We start from the raw sequence: 24,842 nt of genomic DNA on the forward strand, positions 1-24,842 counted from the left end.
AAGCAGATGGTCTAGCGACGCCATTGGTGTTGGCTACCTACGAGATGTTCAAAGTATTATTCTCGCGGACGATGTTTCAATTTCAAAGCGAATAAATCTTATCTTGCACTCAATATTCAATGAAGCAATACTTAGAAACTGAGTTCGGATTCTGTAAAGCTTTTTGAAAGTTTCATACGTGATGATATGGAAGGCGAGTGTGGAAGTAAGGCCAGAGGCGCAACCACGAATTTTTGTCTGGAGGGGACAAGTGCCAGGATAAACGTACCAATAGTAATAATAATAACATTAATAATGGCATTATTATTACTAGTGGTAGTAGTATCAAAGACGTTATTATCTTCATATATTACGCAAAGGGAGGTAGATGTCTGTGCTAAAGCATTTATTTGGAACAAACGATTTGAAATATTTTTTTCAACACCAGAAATTTTACATTAGCTAATAATTGAAAACGAGCACACAAAGTGTATTTTTGAATGGCAGAAAATGAATGTTAAATGCATGCCGAAGATATTTTTTTGTACATATAACATGTATAACTTCCATATGTTTTACACATATGAAACATGGAGCGACATAAAATAAGAAAATACATATGCAAGATGCTAACCATAAATTATGTACGTATTCAAAGTTTATTCATTACATATATACAAAACATATTATTTAAATACATTACATTACAGAAAACAATTATATTGCGAGCGAAGCGAGAAAGAAAATTTTTATATCCAATATTTGCAATTTAAAACGATATTGATAGGGAACAAATAATATCACATTGCGCCAAGGCATTCTCTCTTTCACAACTTTTTTTTAAAAAAAATTAGATTATTTGGCGCCCATGGCCGACTCCCGCCGCCCCCTAGCTACGGCTCTGAACTTGACGAGACTGAGAAAAGCAGGCACTGCAAGCGAAGCGAGCAAGAAAATTTTACGAAATGTATTTTTATTTGTATAAAATTTGAAATAGAAGGGAGCAATTGCTGCTTTGTGCCCCCTGCAGGTGCCTTTGGCCATCAATGTTTGCTCCTCCTAGAATTGACTTCCGTCGAAGGTTGGGTGCAATGCCCCCTCCAGTGTGGTTGCACCACTGAGTAAGTCCGAAATTTGGAGGAACAAATTGAATCAATCCTGCTGCAGCAACTTGTTTTTTGGGAAGCAACGATCACTTCATTCCAGCGATTTTCTTCTATTATTATTGCACGTGGCAAGAGCACAAACAGGGTGATTTGTTCTCATTCTACCGGCATTCAAGAAAAGGTGTGTATAAGTAAATAATCGACCCATTTATCTCAAGCTTCCGTATACACTAACGAAGTAAGTTCCATTCTGTCCTCTTAATGACGTCATAGCGCGCACAGAATCATGGGAAAAAATCTCGAAACCTCGGGAATGGCATACCTAATAAAGGTAGAGTCAGATTATTTTCATAACAACTCCAGCTGACCACGCGAGTCCAGTTAGTGAGCCTACCAACAGTCCAGAGCGCGAGCAACAGGGATAGCGATAGGTGCTGGGTAGAGATGACGTCAGCGGCTCGTTTGTTGATTGGCTGCTCCGGGACTTATGACTCGCTCCAAAGCTGCCAATGCAAAACAGGCAGAGATGTTACGAAAGTAATCTCACTCTACCTTGCTGAAAGCCAATTGAACTCCGGGCCTCGCTGCGCTGGCTTTATACTCGCGGTGGCGCATGGGTGGTGAAAATGTTAACTACAAGTACGCGTTGCTAGCTCATTTTTTTACATATAGCAAACTTCGTACTGAGAAACATCCAAGAAGTAACATTAAGAAAACACTATAGTGCGCGTCAAATCTCCTGCATATGGCGATAGCCAATAGCAGCCCACTGCAGCGGTGCCAAGTCGAAATCTCACTTGGAAAAGAGAGCGTGGTTGAGCGAAAAGCCTTGTCACGGCGAGCTCGGAACATTTGATAATATAACATATAATAAACTTATTTGGAGAAAAGAATATACCTGATTATGTCAGAGGGCCTGCCAGTGGTCCTCGTCACTCCAACAACTGCCGTCGTTGGCCTCACCGTCACTGACCACACTACTTTCGCCCTCTGTGTCACTGTCCTTCAAATGTATTATAATTGGGTCCAAAATTTCGTCCCGACCTATCTCCCTTACAAAATCGTTTTCCTGTAATTGTTGTGCATGTTTAACCCAAGCGGCCCATTGTTCTTGTTTTACATTGTCAAGTTCTTCGTTAACAAGAGTACGTTATCTTTTTGGCAGTAGGAAATTCGCCACGATCGTAAAATTCAAAGACGGTTCTACGAACTCCGTCTTTTTCAAAGTCATCTAAGTTTGTCGTTCTTTTCGGGACGTTAATGTGCTTTCTAGGTGATTGAAACATGCCCCGATCCACATTGCTTTTCCACAGAACATATCCGAGAAACGTTAGCTTGATTCACACCACACGCTTAAGCTGTTAGAGCCTGGCACTTATTAGTCAATTTTACTTCTCTCTTCTTCACTCGAACATTTTTTTAAAAAATTGTACACCTGAAAAATCACCTGTCGTGCCTGGATTCGTACAACACTGTATTTTTCCCTCTTCTCTCGTTACCACTACCACTTGGTTTACTAAACGACATACTGCACACACCCACTAAATACATGTTAAAAACGAACGGTGACGGAATCCTCTTTGTCAACTTCTTGCACCATCACTGGGAACGTAGAGTCCAGCGCAGATAATTCTGCCGTGCGATGCGCGAAACAACTAAAGAAGCAGTGTTGCTAATGGAGCAGATAGAAAAATCGCTGCAGTGCGATGATGCACAGCTGTTACGTACAACAAGAAAATTAGAGAATTCAGGTCTATCTAACGTTGAGTTTTAAACGTCATGCATTATACCAGGACTAGGATTAATATGTACTAACAAGTGGCTTTGTATGTAGCTACATACATATGGACTAAGAATTCGCAAAATATGAACTAACACATAAGTAAAATTACCAAAAATGCTGCAAAGAAGACTTCTTCATACGATTCCTTATTTGAGTGATTTCAAACAAAATAAAAAAAATATATATATTATTTTTCATTGCATTAATGCACTGGTGGCGTTCTAACTTTTCACTCCCAAAACCCGTATACACTGGTATGGAACTGCAACGGCAGATAATAACATGCCAACGTGTTAAACCGCTACAATTGCACCATAACACTCCTCCTGAAGCAGTATTATTATTTCCTCTCTGAGATCGGCGACAGTCGGTTGCCTTTGTTGTACATTTACAAAGGATGCCGGCCTCCACAACAATAACAAGTACATATACTGCCACTAGAAGATAAGCTCCGCGGCTTTTTCTTTTGTTATGAACCAGGGCCGGCGCTAGTCATTTTGCCTCCCTGGGAGGTGGCGGCAGATGCCGCTCTATTTCGACCCCCCCCCCCCCGGTCATTACGCAGAAACGGAAAATTGAAAATCAATATATTCCTAACTAAAACATCAAAATATAAAATAAATAATGAGACTTCTTATGCTATTTCAATACTATTCAGCGCAAAAGAATATCTCGCTCGATCACAGTTTTCAATAGGCTTATTTTTTTCTTCTCTTCAAATTTTGCAGCTCTGGGCGAAGGGACGGTTCGCCCTCCCCTTCCGCCGGCCCTGCTATGAACTTGGTCACCCATCAAAGCATGGCAATTTTAACACAGAAAACAATATGTATCGCATTAAGCAGCAAAAATGACAGCCTCCTCTATGCAATTTCTACAAGAACACGTGCCGGAGCCAGAGTTGAAATGATGTTGGAGCCACATAATTTATTTATTTTGAATAATTCCAAAATTATGAAATATGAACAATTTGTTGCTGCAGTTCGCTGCTCTCTTGCCAAAATGCTTTATTGGGATGCTAACACCATGACTGGCTTCCTCCTTCATGAACTCGTGCACGTTGCTTAGAATTTCCCGAGCTTGGCTATGCAAGGTTTTTGATTTCAACTTCGACAGAACTGGAGGCATTATGGAATTTAACGTTCATTAGCAAACACACACTTTTACATACACACACGCAATACACGCACACAACGTCAAACCGGTCAAATACTTAGTATAAAATAAAAATATGGTGCTTCCAATCCAACAAAACTCACCGCCACTTTACCTGCCTTTTCCCCTTCCGTGACAGAAATAGTGCTTCATTATTACAGTTGGCAACACTAGTTACTAGCTAGCCAATGAACATGCACTGCATAAAAGAAGCAAGCACTACGCCGTGCTATATTGCCACATTAGCGTCCCTACCGAACGGTGGGAACCGCGAGCTGGAGCGCTATTCAATTGTTTTCAATGATGTTTGCGCGAGTGTGTCCAGGAATGGAATGACAATGTGGCAACAATAGCGAAGGTTTTCGAGCAGGGTAGAACACATGATGCTAAGACAGAGGGAGACGAAACGAAAATTCGTTTCTACGCAACGGCAAATTTACGTGTGTGGCACTCTACGTACCCTGTTCCCTTCGCTAATCGGAAAGTTTCGGAATGAAACAGGAACGAAGGAAGAGCAGAAACGATACAATGCAAATACGTTTATAATAACATTGCTTCTACAGAGGGAACGGTATATGCTACAATCACGCTTGTTTTTCGTACATACTCGCAAATTCATTATCTTTCCATCTGTTGAACTACTGACACTTGAAATAATCTATTTCTATCCGAGCGCCAGGTACACGATTTAGTAGCGAGGTGAAACAGGTTCTGAACTAGGCAACGCCGCACGTCTGTGATTCGCTGGTGCTGTGCAGGCGTTCAAGGCCATATGCAGGAGATTTGACGCGCACTTTAGTTGGAAAATCACTAGTTGCACGTGTCAATACAAACTAAAACTATGTGCATTCAGACAATACAATTGATATTGAGCCTCGCAGGACTCTTCAACGAATTGAACAGTATAAATGACCAAGGTACCTTTATAAGGTATGCCATTCCCGAGGTTCCAAGATTTTCTCCCATGATTCTGTGCGCGCTATGACGTCAATAAGAGGACAGAATGGAACTTACTTCGTTATCGTATACGGAAGCTTGAGATAAATGGGTCGATTATTTACTTATACACACTTTTTCTTGAATGCCGGTAGAATGAGAACAAATCAACCTGTTTGTGCTCTTGCCACGTGCAATAATAATAGAAGAAAATCGCCTGGAATAAAGTGATCATCGCTTCCCAAAAAGTTGCTGTAGCAGGATTGATTCAATTTGTTCCTCCAAATTTCGGACTTACTCAGTGGTGCAACCACAGGGGAGGGCAAGGGCATTGTCCCCCATCCTTCGACGGAAGTCAATTCTAGGGGGGCCAAACATTGATGGCCAAAGGCACCTGCAGGGGGCACAGAGGAGAAATTGCCCCCTTCTATTTCAAATTTTATACAAATAAAAATACGTTTCGTAAAATTTTCTTGCTCGTAGCTAGGGGGCGTCGGGAGTCGGCCATGGGCGCCAAATAATCTAATTTTTAAAAAATGTGAAAGAGAGAATGCCTTGGCGCCATGTGATATTATTTGTTCCTTATTAAATCAATATTGTCTTAAATTGCAAAAATTGGATCAAAAAATTTACTTTCTCGCTTCGCTCGGAATATAATTGTTTTTTGTAATGTGATGTATTTAAATAATATGTCTTGTATATGTGTAATGAAAAAAAACTTTGAATACGTACATAATTTAGTGTTAGCATCTTGCATATGTATTTTCTTATTTTATGTCGCTCCATGTTGCATATGTGTAAAACATATGAAAGTTATACATGTTATATGTACAAAAAAAATATCTTCGGCATGCATTTATCATTCATTTTCTGCCATTCAAAAATACAGTTTGTGTGCTTGTTTTCAATTATTAGCTAATGTAAAATTTCTGGTGTTGAAAAAATATTTCAAATCGTTTGTTCCAAATAAATGCTTTAGCACAGATATCTACCTACCTTTTGCGTAATTTATGAGGATAATAACGTCTTTGATACTACCACTACTACCACTAGTAATAATAATGCCATTATTAATGTTATTATTATTGCTATTATTTTTGTTTTGTATTTGTATTGCTTTTGTTTTATTTCAAGTATAATTTACCCCTTGGCTAATCGCAAAGATGAAAATGAATGGTGAGTAGATGAAATGGATGATCACAAATCCATGTGGATCACAAACAGTACAGAGTTGGCCCATATGCCAGAACCTAATAAGCCCGCAAGAATGAAGTTCCTAGGATATATTACCTGGAAGAAATATTGCTATTTGAATGTTTCCCGAAAAGACACCATTTATACAATAGCCATTATCTAATTCATTATTCGCCGGCTCGGTAGCCGAGGGCGTTAAGTGGTCGACTTTCGATTTCGCCTCCGAAGTTCCCGGTTCAAGTCCCAGCATGGGCATAGGAGTTCTCTGCGAGTCAGGCATGTATCCAGGAATTCCTTTCGTGGGGGACTAAACACCATATTTTTAAGGGGTATAGATAGAACCTCACAATTGTATGTTTAAGGCCAATGGTGGCAATTGGGTTCAAAACAGGAGTGGGGGGTGCAAGAAAAGATTTCTCTTCCCTTGGTATACAAGGGTTAGCATAAAGAGGTCATAGTGTGAAGGCAAAAAAATGGGGAGCAACTATCCTCAAAATCGTCGCCACTGTTCAAGGCTGCCAAATTATTCAGAACGTGAAGTCGGAACATTTTTTACCACTCAACTGCTCTGTTTCCATGCATTAACATTGTGTGCCGGAACCATCTCAGTACGTGTGCTTGTCCATTTCTTATCATCAGACATCAAAACATCTATGGCGTCTTCGAGTGTTTTTACGAAGCTGTTACACACGCACGGGATGGACAATCCACTCGACAACGCGAGACTCAAACTGTGGGCTGCGAACTGGACGCAGAAATTTCTCGAATATTTCTCTCTGATTCGAGCCTGAACACCACTACTGTGTCTTGTCCTCCCATGTTTACAGTTCTTATAAAAGCCGAAACTCACCAAATTATTCATATTGAGGCCTAAGCACTCGCAAGTGTTCACAATTGTCTGTCACAACTTCCCCAGTCTTGTCATATATTGGGACAAAACAAAGTAAGTCTTCTCGAATACAGTTCGAAACAATTAATTCACAATGAAAAACCCTTCCGATCCCAACACATCTAGTGTTTTTTCTCCCAATATGATTAAATGCTTAGTCATTTATTTCCAGTGACGTGCCCAAGGGAGGGTTGGTGAGGTCATAACCCAATTTGACCAAGTATTCCTTAAAAAAAATGAACGTCAAAGAGAGGAAAAGATGGCAAAATAAGGACTGACCACCAAAAATTGTATGCATAACCCTCCTCTTCTAAAATTCTGGGAAAATTTGGTCCAGGCACAATTAACTCATCACTCAAAACTTTGATTTTCAGTTGATCTGTGCAGCTTATTTCCTTTTTAATTAACCGCTCCAATACCCGTTACTGCTTAAATATTCACTTTAGAGAGAGACCTTCGATCTCTTCGGCCCTCGACCCGAACTAGCACTACACTGAGGCTCCGGAAATTCCGCTGTCGTTAATGTCTTCTGCTTTGGACCCGAACTAGAACTAGTAGTAGACTTCGTTACTTTATGGTATTTAGTCCTTTTCATTTTCGAATCACTAGATCTTATAAAGCCACCAATAGACTGTATGAACTATCACACTTACCTTTGAATACTCATTAACCGATACTGTTGTACAGATAAACCTGGAAATTGAAGCCGCGTATTTTAACCTCATTATATTCTAGAACGTTCCACAGATAAAACGATTCGTTAATGTTGCCAGTAGTTTGACTCTTTCTCTTATTCAAGAACGTTCCCTCTCGCGCTTTCCAGAGATTAAAAAATTACAATGAATCGCCCTACGTGTGGCGCTACGTTTGCAGCTTCCAAATGCTGACAAGTCTTTGCATAGTGTTGCGACAACACCGAAAGCTCAAAAAAAGTTTTAATGCAATATTATCAACAACAGGCTTATAGAACATTCTCCGTGTTGCCTTGGTAAGTATTTCTCTCCTTATATATTATCGGCACATTATTCAAGAAAACAAAAACCTAAATTTGCCGGACCCTGTGGTTGAGTGGTTAGTACATTGCGCTGCGACGCCAAGGGTCCCGGGTTCGAATCCCGCTCGGCCATGGTTGAGTGTGAATGTCCATTTATCATTTTCATAATTTCATCACTCATTCCCATCTTCGTAAATTAGCTAAGAGGAACAAAACGCGAAGTATAATGAAATAAATCAAATAAAAAAATAATTTTATGTAGTGTAAACTGAAAAAGTTAAGGGGGGGCTCCAGCCCCCTGATCCCACCTTGGGTGCGCGCTATTAACAATAACAGGGTTATAGAACATTCTGTGTCTTGACTAGAAAATTATTTATCTCAAATTATCATCACATTATTTAAGAAGCCAAGAACCTAATTTTATGTAGCGTGATTTCCTGAATGGGGTGCTGGAGTCCTTTGATTCCCACCTTGCATACGTGCTTGACTCGATAATTATTTCTCTCCTTAAATTATCGTCACGTTATTTTATTTCACACCACAAGAAACCAAAAACCACATTTTAACTATTGTAAACTGCAAACTTTCGGGGTGGCTCGAGCCGCCTAAGCTCCCCCTTGGATACGTCCCTGCTGCGAGTGTCCCTTCATCAATTTAAACTAATCATCACTCATCCTGTTCGTCGCGATTAGCCAAAAGTGGAAGAAGACGCTAAATAACAAAAACAAATTTATCCTCACCGTGGCGATCAACTGGAGAATCTGAAAAGTAGCGTAAAAATATTAAAGGGAAATTCCAGGACATTCAGTAAAAATTCATATCAGAATATGCCCGAACAAGAACTTTACTTATAATTAGACATTTAAAATAAATGCAATAGGTTAGCTGGAAAGAAAAGCTGGCAGTGGAATATAGCCTACAGGGACAAGATATCACGCATATAGTGTATGAAAAATAAACTATGCATTGTTTCGGAATAAGTGTATTCTTCTATCGCGTATTTGATCTCTTGTTGTCAAATTAAATTAACAGCTTTGGTGTATAATATCAAAAGATGCATGAAAACACATCGTTTCCTGAGCCATCTGCTACATTCTACGCATAGCTTTCTTCCGCTCGTGTCCGCTTGGTGACGTCACAAGCTCTAGCCAATAACGTGCAAGTCGCGGAGTGGCCCCCTCTGATAAATGACAATAAATGATAGCATTCACCGAATACAGTGACCACGCGGGGTCGAAGCTAATAAACGTAGAGGTGGATCCGTTAGCATTTACAGAATACAGCGACCACGCAGGGTCAAATAATACGTAGAGGTGGATCCGTTAACACATTTAAACTAAAAGCGTACGCTTCGCAGGGACTTTTAGCATGCACTCTTTATCCACACCTTCTTAACAAAATATAATATTGCGACCACGCAGGATCGTTAAATGTGGCGATCACGCAGGCTCGTTACAACACTAAGGACAAGACTGTTAAAGTCTATGCTTTAAGGAATGATTAAGCACTCTATGATGACGGAAAATAATAATTCACAAGCTACTACAGTGATGCATTACATCGGTGAAACATTAATTTTCGATCAGGAAGAAATATTGAAAAAACGCAGGGACACAATGACCAATTTATTTTACTTCACTTTTCTTTCACTTTTGAGTAATCACATAGATAAGGATGAAAGGTGTGTTAAGACGAAATTTGTGAAAGGCAATCACAAACGTAGGACACAGCCCAAACTTCACAGACCATTATACTGGCCTTGTGTCTAGACGCCAGATCCTCGTTAGTCTGCAAAATATACTCCGTTATCACAATGACGTAAGCATTCGTAGAATACATTTGTATATCATTCTCCCCCACCCCTCCCCATAAGAAACGTGAGCTAAACTAGTGCGCATTCTGTGATATGTTCATTACTTCTCAGGAACCACTCGCGGCCTTCAACTAGTTTATCCTGAAAAATAAAAAAAAACTGCGGGTAAGGATGTTAACAGATATTTCAGGGACAATATCCAAAGAATAGCCTACTGTCACTAACGCAGAATGCAAAACATTTCTATTTTCTCATTTCTAATACAACCCTGGCGAAAAAAGGCGGCTGGAGCGTGGTGCTGATCTTATCACCTCCAAAATGGCCGAGCTCGAAAATATGCGGTGCCCTACTACCACATCCCTTAAATGTGCCTTCATGGCACGTTGCTATACGCACGAGGAACTTTACCTAATCTTTACTACTACTAACTACTCATGCCAGGAATTTTGGTATTTTTTATACTTTTTTATTTGCCCATTGCTAACCTGGTTCATTCCCAGCCATAACAGCAATTAGTCGATGCAATAAACATACGCCAAACTTAAAAAGAAACAGGTGTTGGCGTGCGCGCTCGAACACACACACACACACACACACACACACACACACACACACACACACACACATACAGGAGTAATGAAGTGTTTCCAACTACCTTCCAATCTAACTAAGAGGAGGGAGACCTTTTTTAAAAGTTCGCCAGTGTACAGTGGTTCGCCGGCTTCCACTTTAAACTGTAGGTCAGTCCCGTTTAACCTATATGTGCATCAAGTAGACCTAAAATAACAACAACAATTCTTATTTATTGTGTATATTTATTATATATTCATTAGATATAATAGAAATAAAACTCCAAAGCAGGCATGCAAGTAAAACAGAAACATAAGTCCAACAACTTCAAATGTTCAAGCAATTTCTATATACATGAAAAAAAGCTAGTTTTCCGGCGGTAAAGCAGGTAACATGGGTGAATACTCCACTGAATTTTATATGCGGCCAAGACCCCCCTTACCTCCTTTTCCGGACGTCCATGGCAGGACCTGTGGCCGAAGTCCGCGAAGTTCAGTAGGTACGTAGCTACCAAACTATTGCAAATATCGGAATTACAGCGGAAGCAAACAACACGAAGATTCACGTGAATGCCTTAAAGGAATATTAAAAGATGTATTTTTCAGAATTTGTAATATCATGCCGTTTTTCGAAAGAAGAGGAAATTTCGAGAACAGCTTCACTGCCGTGAGCCAAAGATCCAGACGCTGATCTTGCGAGAAACCACGCGACGGAGAGGGGATCTATAAACCGTTAGATAACCACAAGATAAGCCTAGGATAGGACAGGATAAACGGAAACTAGCCAAAAACTCACAATTGCTGCAGAAGCTTCAACAGAACGAGCTGGCGACAGAACTTAGCAAGTATACAATTGATGTACAGTATGTGGGTTGCAGTAGATTAGGTGGAATGGCAGTGGTATAATACAAAGACAAAATAACGCAAGATACTATGAAATATGTAAGGAGGAAGATCTTGTATAGTGGGACCGCAGGTAAAAGACCTGCGGAGAACAGTGTGTCCTGTGCATCGTACGCGCGCGTGGAGGGGCGGGGCAGAGTGGAGCACGCTTCCTTATGGCCCGAGTTGAACTGATGGAGAGGAATATGCACGAAGGCTATTGGGCTATTGGCCAAAGATTCTTTATGTTTGTGGTCGCTCTACAACACACATAAGTAGGGCCCAGATAGTTATGCATTTTGCATATTACATTTTCAAATGTATATTTTAAACGTTTTTGATAAATGCATATTGCATATATGAATCATATATATAAACTTCTTGCATAGTTTAGAGCCAACAACCGCTAATAAAATTGTATTTTACGTCCATTTCCTTCCATCACTCCTGTTTATTCTCCACTTTGTTTTACAAAACAAGGAATTATAAGACGTCTTTCGGTGTCCTCCCGGAACACTCAAGTACTATTTTTGATAAAGAAACGAAAACAATGATAAGGACAGTCTATAGAATGATCTTGGACTTGACGTATCAGATACTGTTGCCTTAAAATGTTGTCCAATTGTATCTTGTAAAGTAAAGCGAGTTATTTCTGAGTATACTCGTATAAATAGTCTTGCCGAATACCTACAGGAGTTTCAAGGTTCAAAATATGAGATATCATGTAATCAAGAGTAGTTTTTCTTTCACCGCATGATCGTCTTACCCTCTTTTCGCAGTCCAAAAATTGGTTTTTAACCTCCCATCGTGTATCGTCACGTTGGAGCATCAGGTAACAAAACCAATGATAGCGGATCAGAGTCATCGGACACAGAAGATTAACTTTTATCCAGTCCGTTCTAGTGAAGGGAGTCCAGTACGGAAGCCCAGTCCATTCCACTGAAGGAAGTCCAGTATGAAGCCCAGTCCATTCCACTGAAAGAAGTCAGGAGAAGGAAGGATCAACGAATACGAAAGTGAAAATTGCAAACTGAAAGAACTACTATAGAGTATAGATATGAATATCGGCTTATGTGAATATTTCGAAGATCATGGACATATAAATATTTAAAGAAGAATGCTATAAATATTTACGTATATGTAACAAAGATAATATAACCTATAACCACGTATTGTAAAGGAAGTTAAAGAATATAATATGCTTGTCATCTCCATTGGAAGATTCTCATTGTTCTGATTCATAATTCCATCAAAAAACCCACAACCCTCGAAATATAGCCGTGGAAAGGATTTGCACACCAGAGGGAGGTAGCATGTATCTATGAATTGATTTTTTCCATTTACTTTGGACCATAATGTTGCAACTATACAATTGTACGTTTAGTTCTAGCTGTAATATTACCATACCATTGGTGGTCACATCTAATACTCCAACAGCATTTCGCCGACCACCGTAGTGGAGTAGTTAGCACAGAACGCTCCGACGCCAGGGGTTAAGGGTCCGAATCCCAGCCTGGACATAGGTGTTCTTTGTGAGTGTGTTCCTTTAATAATTTCATATCTTCCTCATCCTCATCGTCACGATTAGACAAACATGCCAGAAATGCTATGCAAGAAAACCTAATTCAATCAAACTCGCAGCATTTCTAATCTTCTCCTTGTTCCACATATTGGTTCCTTCCCCTTAAAAAAATCATGAGCAAGGGCCTTAGGAACATAAAATAAAAAAGAGCAAAATTATTAATAGAAAGCAATAATTAAAAATTAAATCTAACATTTAATAAAAACATTTAAACTATTTTCAACTTTCTCTAGATTTATATTTACATATATAAACACATTTTTGGATCTGGCCCCTCCCTAAAAAAAATCCTGGGTACTGGGGGACTACGTTCGTGGTTGCTACTAGCATTTTCTCTCTACCGGGAAACGACAAGATATTTTAGTACACAACGAATAGATATTGTTATTGATTTGCTTTATTTCACTTCGCCTTTGTGCCACTTTCGGCTAATTTGCGAAGATGTGGATGAGTGAAGACATCATGAAATTGATGAATGGACACTCACAAACATCCATGCCCAGGCAGGGAATCGAACCCGGCGTCATAGCGCGATGTGCTAACCACTCCGCCACGGGGGTCGACCCAACGAACAGATAGGAAAGACTCGCCCTCGGAATATTAATATCTCCGAAATCCGAATAAAAATTTGTCTCTGGTGCAAAGTATTATCTATAAAATACAATAATCAACAATGCATGTATTGTGCGAATGGATTAAAATAAAGGTTTAATCCTAGCGGCTTCTCTTTCATATCTTTAGCAGATCTGACATAAAAGAAAGATGTCCGTGGCAAGGATGAATCTATAGTGCACGGCTACTTACACAAAGAATAAGATATTGTGTCAATATAGCGCTAGCGCCAAACAAGACTTAAACTAGTAGAAAGAGATCCAAACAGATTATTTGTAGCAGCAATCACTATCAATGTAATGTGAGAGATATAATTGCTCATTGTTTAAACGTGGTTCTTTGTCAAAAAGCAAAGCGCTGTATAAAAAGTAATCTGTGATTGAAGATCACTTCCGGTACTTCCGGTCGGCTGTGTATTTCTATGTGGCAGTGGCACCCGTGTGTCGCGTGTGCCAGAAGCCGGAAATAATAAAATATTTAAAATGAGTATTTTGCTAACTACTGTGCCCAAATATGGGCTGTAATGGTCCATTAGTTTGAGTTTTACACAGCAATTAGGCACCAATTAACGTAAGTAAATTTGATAACTCTTCCAGGTGGAACATGTCAACATATCGTTTCTGACAACAGCTTTACTGACGGCATTTTACGTAGTCCATAAGAACATAACTAGTTATTTCAAAATGTATATTTCCGAATACGTTTTATTGAGTAGATTTTCAAATATATTTTTCCATTTTGGGAAACACGTTTTTATTTACATGTTGTTATTGCCCTTATGGATTGGGCATAATGCTAACATATGTACACACAAAAAAATTGGTTCATAGTTCATGTCAGACTCTTGATGGACATTTTCAAGAATTTTCTAAATAGATTGATAAATTGTTGGGTACCAGCTAAATAGATTGATAAATTGTTGGGTACCAGGTAGAAAAAAATTGATAAATTGTTGGGTAGACAAATACCCCCTCCCCCCAATGTTATGCAAAATTCTGGCCTTCCACTAAAAGTTGTGTGCATTGGTTGATGAATCGACTTTATACAAGTAGTGAGTTTTTTGATTATATACTGACTACATTTTTTGTACAGAATATTTTTTCATCCCATTCCTATATACAGTACTTACGAGTATAGGATGGTTAGGTTTGATTGCGTTAGCATTTTCACTTTCATTGATACCCAAAAGAATGCATCAGACTGCAGTGTGGTTCCTTGTGCAACCTAATGTTCATGAAATTAATACTTTTGTGACAACACAAAATACAGGGTGCCCCCCAAAAAGGTAACCGAACACATAAGTTAACAGTATATATTTCGGTTACCTTTTTTTTGGGCCAAACGTAGTTCCCTCGGCTAGACTCTACGTCCTTATCTGCATGGTGATTGCTTCTTTGCGTTCGTGGTGCGGCAGCCAGCATCTCTTCGGGCAAGTACCTTTTTCTTTTTACACTTTCTGTTCACGATAGCCCCACTAACCATTCACGGGGACGAGGTATGCCTACGAGGTTAGGTTAGGTTCCATTAGTCCTCATTTCACCCCTAGATACGTGCTTCATCATCGAAAAAATTCCTCAGTACGTTCAATTACGCATGTCCGGACAACATCGGTTTTTCTCGATTTACTCCTCCAGGAAATTTTTCCTCGCTTTGGGATTTACATTGTTGAATTCCTTATAAAATAAGCTTTCCGATATATGACACGTATTCCTTAGGAAAGGACGTAAACTAGAGTCTTACCGTTTCCTCAAATGTGAGATGAGATGTACTTCCTTCACAACTTGTGATCACTACACAAGTGAGCAGCTAATTGTTTATTGTCGTGGATATGGACTGCTGCTGCTATCTACGTCATGTGAGTGGGGTGTGAAGGAGTATTACCTCTATATTAAATGCTGCAACACCTCATTCGGGCCTTTTCCAACCAGTCCTATAAAACTTGTAAAAAATCCATCAACACTTGGAAGTGTTCACACATGTTGATATGTGTGTGTGTCAAGTGCTCCCCTGTGTTTGCACCACACCATGAAGGCTTATAGGGGGTGCGGGGTTAGCCAGCCAAAGTTGCGGGTGATGTGATCAGCACCATGCCCCTGGCCTGGCTGCCTTCACCCCCCCCCCCATTTCCTCCAGGTACCCACTTTATACGATGCTGGGTTGGTGCCGGTTCCACTCAATTTTTGATTAGTACACTCAAAATCTTAACACCAAAGGTTTGATGCATGTGTTGTTTTGTGACTGTCACTTCGTAGAGTACAACTAATCATTAATCCACACCTCGCATTTAACCTAAAGGCTAAGAGGCAGAAGAGTGATGTAAACTTAGAAAAATACAAATACAATTAGTCTTTTCCCCTCATTACAAGACATGAGTGGCAGAATAATTCCTGAATTAATCAATATAATTACTAGGGACCAAAAAACCTTGTTAATCAGAAAGATTAGTGTGAAAAGAACCTTTGTTCAAATTAATTGTATTACTTACATAACATTCACAGAAACAGACCATATTTTGTCCCTTCATTAGCCCCGTCTGGTTGGCTGCACTTTTTGACACTCTGTGCAGTGCAGGTGTATCCAGTGTCAGAGTGGTGCAAGGAAATTACGTTTAACCAAGTAGACGGAAAGCGGTGTTCAAGTTCAGAAGATTCAACAAATGTGTGTCTACTGCTTTAAACAGTCATTTGATTAGTTAGCATGCACCACGTGAACATACATATGCCGGTCCGGAAGGTAGTGCAGACGGTGCAGACACCAAATACACTACTTGACTCTAAATTAACGAACTAGATGACTTTGTGTTGCACCGTGCAACCAACTAGACGCTTCAGTTAAAGAGAGTCAAATCGAGTCAAAAAGTGCAGCGAACTAGACAGGGCTTTTGCAAGATAACTACAAAAAGGATAGCTCACTGAAAAGTTTGATTGGTATTCAGAGTGGGTAAAAAGTCCCTACCCACTGCTACACAGTTGGAGAGCTTAACACAGATGTTTTGGATCCTTAATCACTGTTTTATTATTGTTTTATGTGTATTGAATAATAAAAGCAATTTGTAATACCTAACAGTTGATTTATTACTTTGTCCTAATACACCTGTGTAGCAGTGAGTAGGGATTTTTCGCCCACTCTGTACTTTACTTCACTTTTCTGCCACTGTTGGCTAATCGCAAAGATGAGGATGAGTGGTGATATGATGAAATTGATGGGACACTCACAAATAACACCCAGGCTGGGATTCGAACCTGGGACCCCTGGCATCGTAGCTGAAAAGTTTGAAATTACATTCATAAGTACCTGTTTGTTACAAACACACCTCGGATTTTTAAGTTCTAAAAAATGTGCTTTTAGGTTCCTATAATATGCTCTAAATATCCTGAAGAGGGTTCTGAAAGACTTGAAATGGTTCCAAACTCGTGAAATGCTGGATAGGTATTATCGTTAAAAACAAAATTTCCAAAGAAACATAATAAATTTTAATAGGTATATATAACAACCAAATACCTATTATTTTTCTTACCAAATTTTCATTTGCATATACAGGGAGGTTATTTCAGTCGTTCACCGCCAGCGTCACGGCCGTTCGGCGGACTCTTCATGCAACAGGTCCCGGCAAATTGCGTTCAGGAAGTCCGTAACAGAAACCGCTTGTTTTGTAATGTTTCCACTTTTCACAATTACAATTGAAATAAGCACGTACCTTGTCGCAAGGATGCTGTGTGTGTGTGGAAAAGGTGTCCTCCCAAATACAAATATTTCTGGCACCTTATTTCTGACAGAAAATCTTAGATTAGACATCGTTACTTTATCGTCAGTTGTCAGAAAGGGAAGACAGCATCCCGGCGCATAAAGCAAACCGAAAGCGTAAAATGATATTTAAAAGTAATAATAATGATGATCACTAACCTCCTGTGTTATAAGAGATGTTGAAAATGACCTCCTTTAACAGCAATACAACACGTTTCTTAGGTTCAAGAGATCCTGTCTATCGTAATTCCCTGACCACTTTTCTGCAAGAATTCGTTTTCACGTAATTATCGTACATAAAAACTCTCTGTTCAAGACTATATTTGTTTAACGACATAACTAATGAATGAATAACAATTAACACACAATAAAGCACTGGCCATGAGTAGCACATTACAATAACACAGTATAAGCAACACGTCTACTGATAAACGCAAACAGAAGTGAACATGAATGTACACTGACGTCTGGTAGCCGACAGTGTTGCTAACCATTTTTCGGCAATGTCCCTACAGACGTAGTCAAAATGTCCCTACAACTGACCAAATGTCCCTACGCCAAGTAAAGCCTTCACAATGGGTGGGGAAAGGGTCTCCTTGGCCAAAGAAAGTGCGCATGAGTCGGTCAAAAATCAAGGTGATGGTGGTTTTGTTTTTTGATTGGAAAGGCCTTGTGCACCATGAATTTGTACCACCTGGGCAGACGGTAAACAAGGAAGTCTACCAGAAAATTCCAACACGATTGAGAGATGCTGTGCGTAGGAAGAGGCCTGAACTGGGGGAGGGGGGAATCAGCCGTGGATGTTGCATCATGACAACTCTCCACTGCACACATCACCCCTTGTCACAATTTATGATAAAAAAAATTGCCCTCCTGTTGTCCCCCATGCACCCTATTCACCAGACTTGGCCCATACAGGCTTTTTCCTCTTTCCCAAACTGAAAACCACTTTGAAAGGACTGTGTTTCCAGACCATCGAGGAAATTCAGGAAAATGCGATGAGAGTTCTGCGTGCCATCGAAGAAAGTGCATTCCAGCAGGCGTTCCAAAATTGGAAGAAACGATGGCAATGGTGTATTGACGCTTGGGGGGAGGGAGTACTTTGAAGGGGATAGTGGTTGAAAGTGTGAATCATGAGCAATAAAGCATGATCAGCAAAAGTTGTCTTTTTTTTTTTAACACACCTCGTATACCATTTAATTGAATTGAATTAGAATTTATGGATACATTGGAGCCTTTATATTATTAATATATTATTGTGTGTGTGGGGGGGGGGGTGAGAGACTGTAATACATAAGGTTGAAATAGAGAAAACATCTGCTTGTACTCTTGTTTTTTGGAAAGTTCGGCTTGAAACCCGGGAATTATACTTGAATTTTATCATGGTCCTAGAGTGGCCACCCGGAATACATGAAAATCTTTTTCAAGTTATGTACAGTCAGTCAAACTCCACCTTTTGTGTGTGAAGATCATCTTATATGCTGAAAATGATATTTCAACAGAACAGTCAGTGGCGCAAATTTGAATGCTGAAATGTTACTTCGCAAGGCATGAATGCCACACAGCACTGACGTGAAAGTGAGCCAGACCACATAGATCAGAAGTGTGCACTTTGGATTGTGCAGCTAACAGTGGCGAGAGATATTTTGTTTTATTTAGAGCTTTGAAAAAACATCATGGACTTGGAGGAAGGGAAATCGACAGAGTATGTTTCAAACACGTTAGTAATTTAATTTTTCATCACCAAACAGAGCAAATACCTCTGTGCGATATAAAAATCCTGTAAAACCTTAGTAAATGTATAAAGAAATAAAATAGGTTCTAACAAGCAAAATAGGTTATTTTAGGCACTATGAAACTTCATCAAATGTTGTGTTTTTTAATGAAACTGCAACATAACTTATTTCTTATTTACCTGCAAAGGAAAAAAATAGGTTAAAAACCTAAAATCCGAAGTCAAGTTATAAACTCAACCGAATGCTAGAAAGAAAATACATGAATTTGAGTCGGTCTATGAAGGTAATTTAAAAAAAAAAAACAAAAAAAACTGACCAACTCCCTGTACTCTAGAGAAAACTCAAAAAGGATAATGTGAAAAGTATGGCAAACATAGCATTGCACCAAAAATGAAACAAGACTTCAAGAGTGGGCAGTTGCAAATTTACATTGTTTGTGGTATTTTTTGTTATGTATGTGTAAGAATAGGAAATCACAAGGAACATTAAAACCAACATATTTTGCAACTTATTGTGCACAAAAGTAATGTGCTTAATATTTTATCCATATACGATCGCTTTGATTTATCACGAATGTTACAAATGAAGAGCAATACATTTTCACCTCAGCTGAAATATTGAGAAAGTCAAACATTGTACAAATGAGAAATGACATACTTAGTCATAATGTAACTTCTTCATTAAATGTACAGCTTTTCATTAAGTTTATTTATATATATTTCTCTAAATATTTCTAAATCAGTTGTAATATTAACTGAAATAGTAGTTGGAACCATTTTAGGCTGCACTGAGAATTTCTTATAATCCAGTGAAAATTGTCCCTACAATGATTTGAATCTGGGACCCAGGTATTCTATGTGAGAACAACCAACTAACCTATTAAGCTTACTTATAAAGTAAATCTGTGTTATTGTAATTGTGGCATTCCTAAACATGAAGGTTTATTGTTGCACAACCTAATCTATCTCTATGACCATTTTTGCCAATTTTGTCTTCCAACCTTCCTTTAAACTTTCCAACAGGCCTTTCCACCAGGTTTCCTAACAAGTACCTGTAAACAACTTTGCTCATCCATGCATGTCTTATTAGCAAAATGTTCTTGATCTAATTATTCCAATGACGACTTCTGTTTATTTTATGAAACAACATGACTGCATACTAATACGATAGGTTGATTTATCTGTTAGTTCTGCATTCTCGATGCAAGAAATAATGTTTGACAGTTACATCTGTGCGTAAGGTAATCCAATTCACACTACATGGTAGTAAGAAAAGAAACTGAGAAAGTCATTGTGTAGGTAAAGTTTATCTACACAATATTTTAACCATGTTTACTCAGGGTGGCTACTCATCGGGAATTCTGCTTGAATTTATCTCCGTAGTAGACGTGAACAATTGCAATTATTAATGCATTGAATTTATACATATTTATAAATGACCTGAGGCAAGCTTTCCACAGTTTAGATTTTATTTTTATCGAGGAACGAAAGAAAACTGCATGGAACATAAAACAGAATGTTCTCAATCAGTTTACTTTCTAGTGTCCTTTGCAGAACAATCTATCTGACAGACTGAAGATTTGCAAGATAAGATATCTTGAAGTTGATAATTTAAATTTGAGTGTGAAATTCTTACACAATTAACAATTTTTCCTTCATTATTATATCCCATAACATGTGTGACTTGTGTTTGTAGATGTATTTTGAGTCTGAATATTTGAAAATGTGAACTCCGCAGTTTAAATTAAATATTTTAAATGTAGTATATACCGTTTAATTGAATTGAATTAGAATTTGTGGATACGTTGGAATCACACAGACGCTATATATTGTTAATATATATGTGTGCGAGTGGTGAGAAGTGGTAATGTGTAAGGTTAAAACATCTTTTGTACCCCTGAATGTTTGGTAAGAACCTTGAAAACCAGGAATTATGCTTGAATTGTATCATGGTGTTAGAGTGGCCACCCTGTTACTACACCCAATCATGCATAATTGTTAGTAGTTCTAAGTTACTGAAAGTAAGCATTTGAAGAGTAACAAAATAAAAAGTGAGTTAATTGTGGGAATAGCCCATGCCATGTTATCAAGTTATTTCTTCCAGAAAATTTTTGGGTGTTCATTTACAGTGCATTAACTACATGATGTGTTTGTAATTCCAGGATTCTTCCACTATACGAAAAAGCTGTCAGATCTACGTGATGCTTCCAGTAACACACAAAGATGCACCAAGGTCACTTGGCTCTCGCATCAAAGAGAAATTCCAAGGATGGATGCGTCTGGTGTTCTCGGACAGAAACTCCAGAAATCTGTTTCTCTTCCTGATCCTCAATTTGTCCTTTGCCTTCGTGGAGTTGACCTATGGAGTGTGGACCAACAGCCTCGGGCTTATCTCCGATTCATTCCATATGTTCTTTGACTGCACAGGTCTCCTGGCAGGGCTCATTGCATCGGTTATTACAAAATGGAGAGCCAACGACAAGTTCTCCTATGGATATGTACGTGCAGAAGTGCTTGCTGGTTTCGTGAACGGTCTGTTCCTTCTGTTCATAGCATTTTTCATAATGTCAGAGTCAGTGGAGAGGCTGATCGAGCCTCCGGAAGTTAAACACGAGCGCCTCTTCCTGGTGTCGGTCGCAGGGTTTATAGTGAACTTAATTGGTATTTATGCCTTTCAGCATGGACATGGGCACGGTGGTGGCTCAGATGGTGGGCATGGGCACTCACATTCCCATGGGCACGGCCATTCTCACAACCATGCAGATCACGGACACTCGCACGACCTGAGCGGTGGGAACTCTCACATAATGCAGGGTGTGTTCCTCCACATCCTTGCTGACACCCTCGGCAGCGTGGGAGTGATTGTGTCTGCCATTCTCATGCAGTCGTTCGGATGGATGATTGCCGATCCTATTTGCTCTATGTTTATAGCAATTTTGATAGCACTCAGTGTTCTCGCTCTGATCAAGGACTCTGTGTATATTCTTATGCAACGGCAACCGCTGCAGTTGGATGCAGTGTTGCCTCAGTGTTACCAAAAAGTGATGCAGTTGGAGGGTGTGTACAGTGTGCAAGAACCACACTTTTGGACGCTGTGTAGTGATGTTTATGTAGGTGCATTGAAATTAGAGATTTCGCAGAAATCTGACCCTCGTTACATAGTCAGCCACACGCACATGATATTCACTGCAGTTGGTGTGCGGCAGTTGTACGTGCAATTGGACTTTGCCTCTATGTGATAAAACTATAATATAGGGTCAAAAAGGTTATAAAAAATAATAATTATGTAACAACTGTTAAACAGTTGGTTCAGGTGACATTGATTTCCATAATAAAAGATTTGAATTACGAAGTAATTACTAATTAGTGTTGTGAAATGAGAGTGCATTCTGCAGTCTTATGATTGGGATTTTCCCCTACATTCCATAGAGAAAGAATGTAAATAAAATACTAAACAAATAGGGATTTCATTAAAAGCATATGTGCTGTACTTTCAGAGCGGTTTTAATTAGAAATATTTCTTTTCTGATCTCAAGCATTTGGAATTAAATAACACTACCAGTGGGTTAAGTTTTACTGTATATACAGTATTACATAGTGTAAAATATGTATCCATACAGTCCATAATTGTTAAGACAGTGAAGTAATTTCATCAGGTTTTCCTCCTACCAGTATTAGGTGACTAATATTTTACACAAAGAGAAAGTGGGTTTTCTGGCTAGTTGAAAGGTCATGAGAATGAGTATTTCCATTTGATTTTGATATATTTTATTATTTGTTACTGTGTGTTGGCAGGGTGAAGTATTGCTATTTTGTGATTTTTTTCCATTTTAGGGCATAGTGTTGGGAATGGAATGAATGAATGAAATGTGACTGAGAAAAGGAAAAAATTGTAATCAAAGTCATACAAACAGATTGTTGTTTTATATTATTAAACTATATCATGTGAAAGATGATTTCTTGTTGATGTAAATATCTAATATACATACACATTAAATCGTTTCTTATTGTTTTAATTTTAATTTTGTAAAGCTAGATCTCCTATTGCTGTTTTAGCCAGAATCTTCTCTCATTGGAGTGGAAAATTGGATGATTGGTGTAACATACAGGGTGAACTCATTTTTCAAGGCCCTGCAGATTGAACTTGTTCACTTTGATGTGCTCTATGTTTTTTAAATTTTTTTTCTGGTCATATAGCAAAACTCTGTATGTAAAAGTAACCACAAATATATCAGTAGGAAAGACGACAGATCTGCAGAGAAGTAAGTTTGAAACTCTGCATGCTCAAATGGCAGCCTTGATAAGGCACCTGAATTGCCTAGAGTTGAACCAGAAAATGGGCGATCTTTAGGATTGATTTGGTTTATTTTACTTAGAGTTGGAAGTGGTCGGGGAAAAACAGGAGTTTTTTTCCCCCGTGGCTTTTTTCACAAAAGTGGCTCAAATCAATGAAAATTCAGGAGTTGGCAGTATTTTTCCTGTCCCATGGTTTTAGTTTATCTCCCTACTGTAAAATAAACACCCATTTCTAAATATAAAATACAATTTACAATATGAAATTCGTAGCTAGACATGAGCAGTTTTTTCAAGACAGCTGGCTTTTTTTAATAGGCGGTTCTTTCTGAGTTTTATCTACATATTTCGGTAGGCTTATTAAATATATCGATGTAGTATAAACATATTTACATAACTAGAGTAGTTTTGTATGTTTTTAATGGAACCTAATAGTATATGATTTTTAATGTTTGAATTTGTTATACGAACACGTACATGAAGCAGTAAAGAAAATACTGCTATACCTTTTGAAAATCTAGTATCAAATCTCTCTACATTAAATTTTGTGTTCAGTAAAATATATTTGAATGGCTTATTGCAGAAAGGGACCTGAGTCACTTTTGCACAATTCTGAGAAAAACAATGAAAAATCGTATAATATTAATAGTGTAAGAAAGAAATGTGCCGTTGTTGGCTCAAATATTCAACATAATGAATAGTTAATTTTGCAACCCTCAATGCACCCCACTGCAGTATGCTGCTAGACACAGTGGAGATGAAAAAATTAACTCCGATACCTCAAAAATGTGACTCAGGTCCCTTTCTGCAATAAGCCATTCATTTGTATTCTGGCTTTCCAGTACATCATGTATAATTTGGTTACATGGCCTCTAAACCTGGGCACGGAGCAACTACTAATGTATTTTGGCTGTTTGTTGCAGTAGTTCTCAACCTTTGTGAGACCACAGCCCAGTAAATTTATTTCTTACAAGTTAATGCCCTGATCCCAACAACTTCACTCATACATACATTTCTGATCTTTAAAGTTTATATGGAAATTAATATTTATATATCAACTATGGTATAATCATAGTTCAGTTATGTATAGACTTGCTGTCAAATATAAAATTAGATTTAAATTAGTCATCAACACCTGGGTGCAATGGACCTTTTGCAGACCAGCATTTGAAAAGCACTGGCACTAAAACTGAAGCAGAAGCAAATAAGACTGGCCACAAATGGCAAAAAAAAAATCTATTTTAGAAATCTGGACTGGACCTACAGTTTGAATGAGATCTGAAGCATTCTGCCTCCACTGAGAATTGAATCTCAGACCCCTTATTACAAGGAAACAGTATTACTTTATGCCACTCCAGATGCCCATTCATGATTATGAAAGGAACCTTCTATCAAAACACCAGCATTTTTTCTGACAGTACTTGCAATTTGTTTTCTGTAATTTACAGGCTAAATTAAATCTTAATTGCTGATGAAGTAACTAACAATTTTGTTAAGTATAGAGAACATTCAGATCAAAGCAACATATTACAGTGGGGGTGTAACATTGAAGTGGCAAGCGACATGGGCTCCTTCAGTC

The 24,842-nt window shown here is 38.7% G+C and overlaps 1 protein-coding gene across 1 annotated transcript; it reads left to right on the plus strand.

Moving 5' to 3' along the window:
* The first annotated feature begins 13,901 nt into the window (after positions 1-13,901).
* ZnT86D (solute carrier family 30 member 7) lies at positions 13,902-22,972 on the plus strand. Its single transcript, XM_083119880.1, has 2 exons — positions 13,902-14,061; positions 21,133-22,972. Exon 2 carries the CDS (start codon positions 21,172-21,174, stop codon positions 22,207-22,209), a length of 1,038 nt encoding a protein of 345 aa, XP_082976006.1. The 5' UTR covers positions 13,902-14,061; positions 21,133-21,171; the 3' UTR covers positions 22,210-22,972.
* Positions 22,973-24,842: the final 1,870 nt, after the last annotated feature.

Source organism: Lepisma saccharinum, chromosome 3 (assembly GCF_977018435.1).
Source record: "Lepisma saccharinum chromosome 3, izLepSacc3.1, whole genome shotgun sequence".
In the NCBI taxonomy this organism is placed as follows: Eukaryota; Metazoa; Arthropoda; class Insecta; order Zygentoma; family Lepismatidae; genus Lepisma; species Lepisma saccharinum.

Excerpts from the sequence above, each read along its gene's own strand:
- ZnT86D (XM_083119880.1), top strand. The coding sequence starts at position 21,172 with ATGCTTCCAGTAACACACAAAGATGCACCAAGGTCACTTGGCTCTCGC.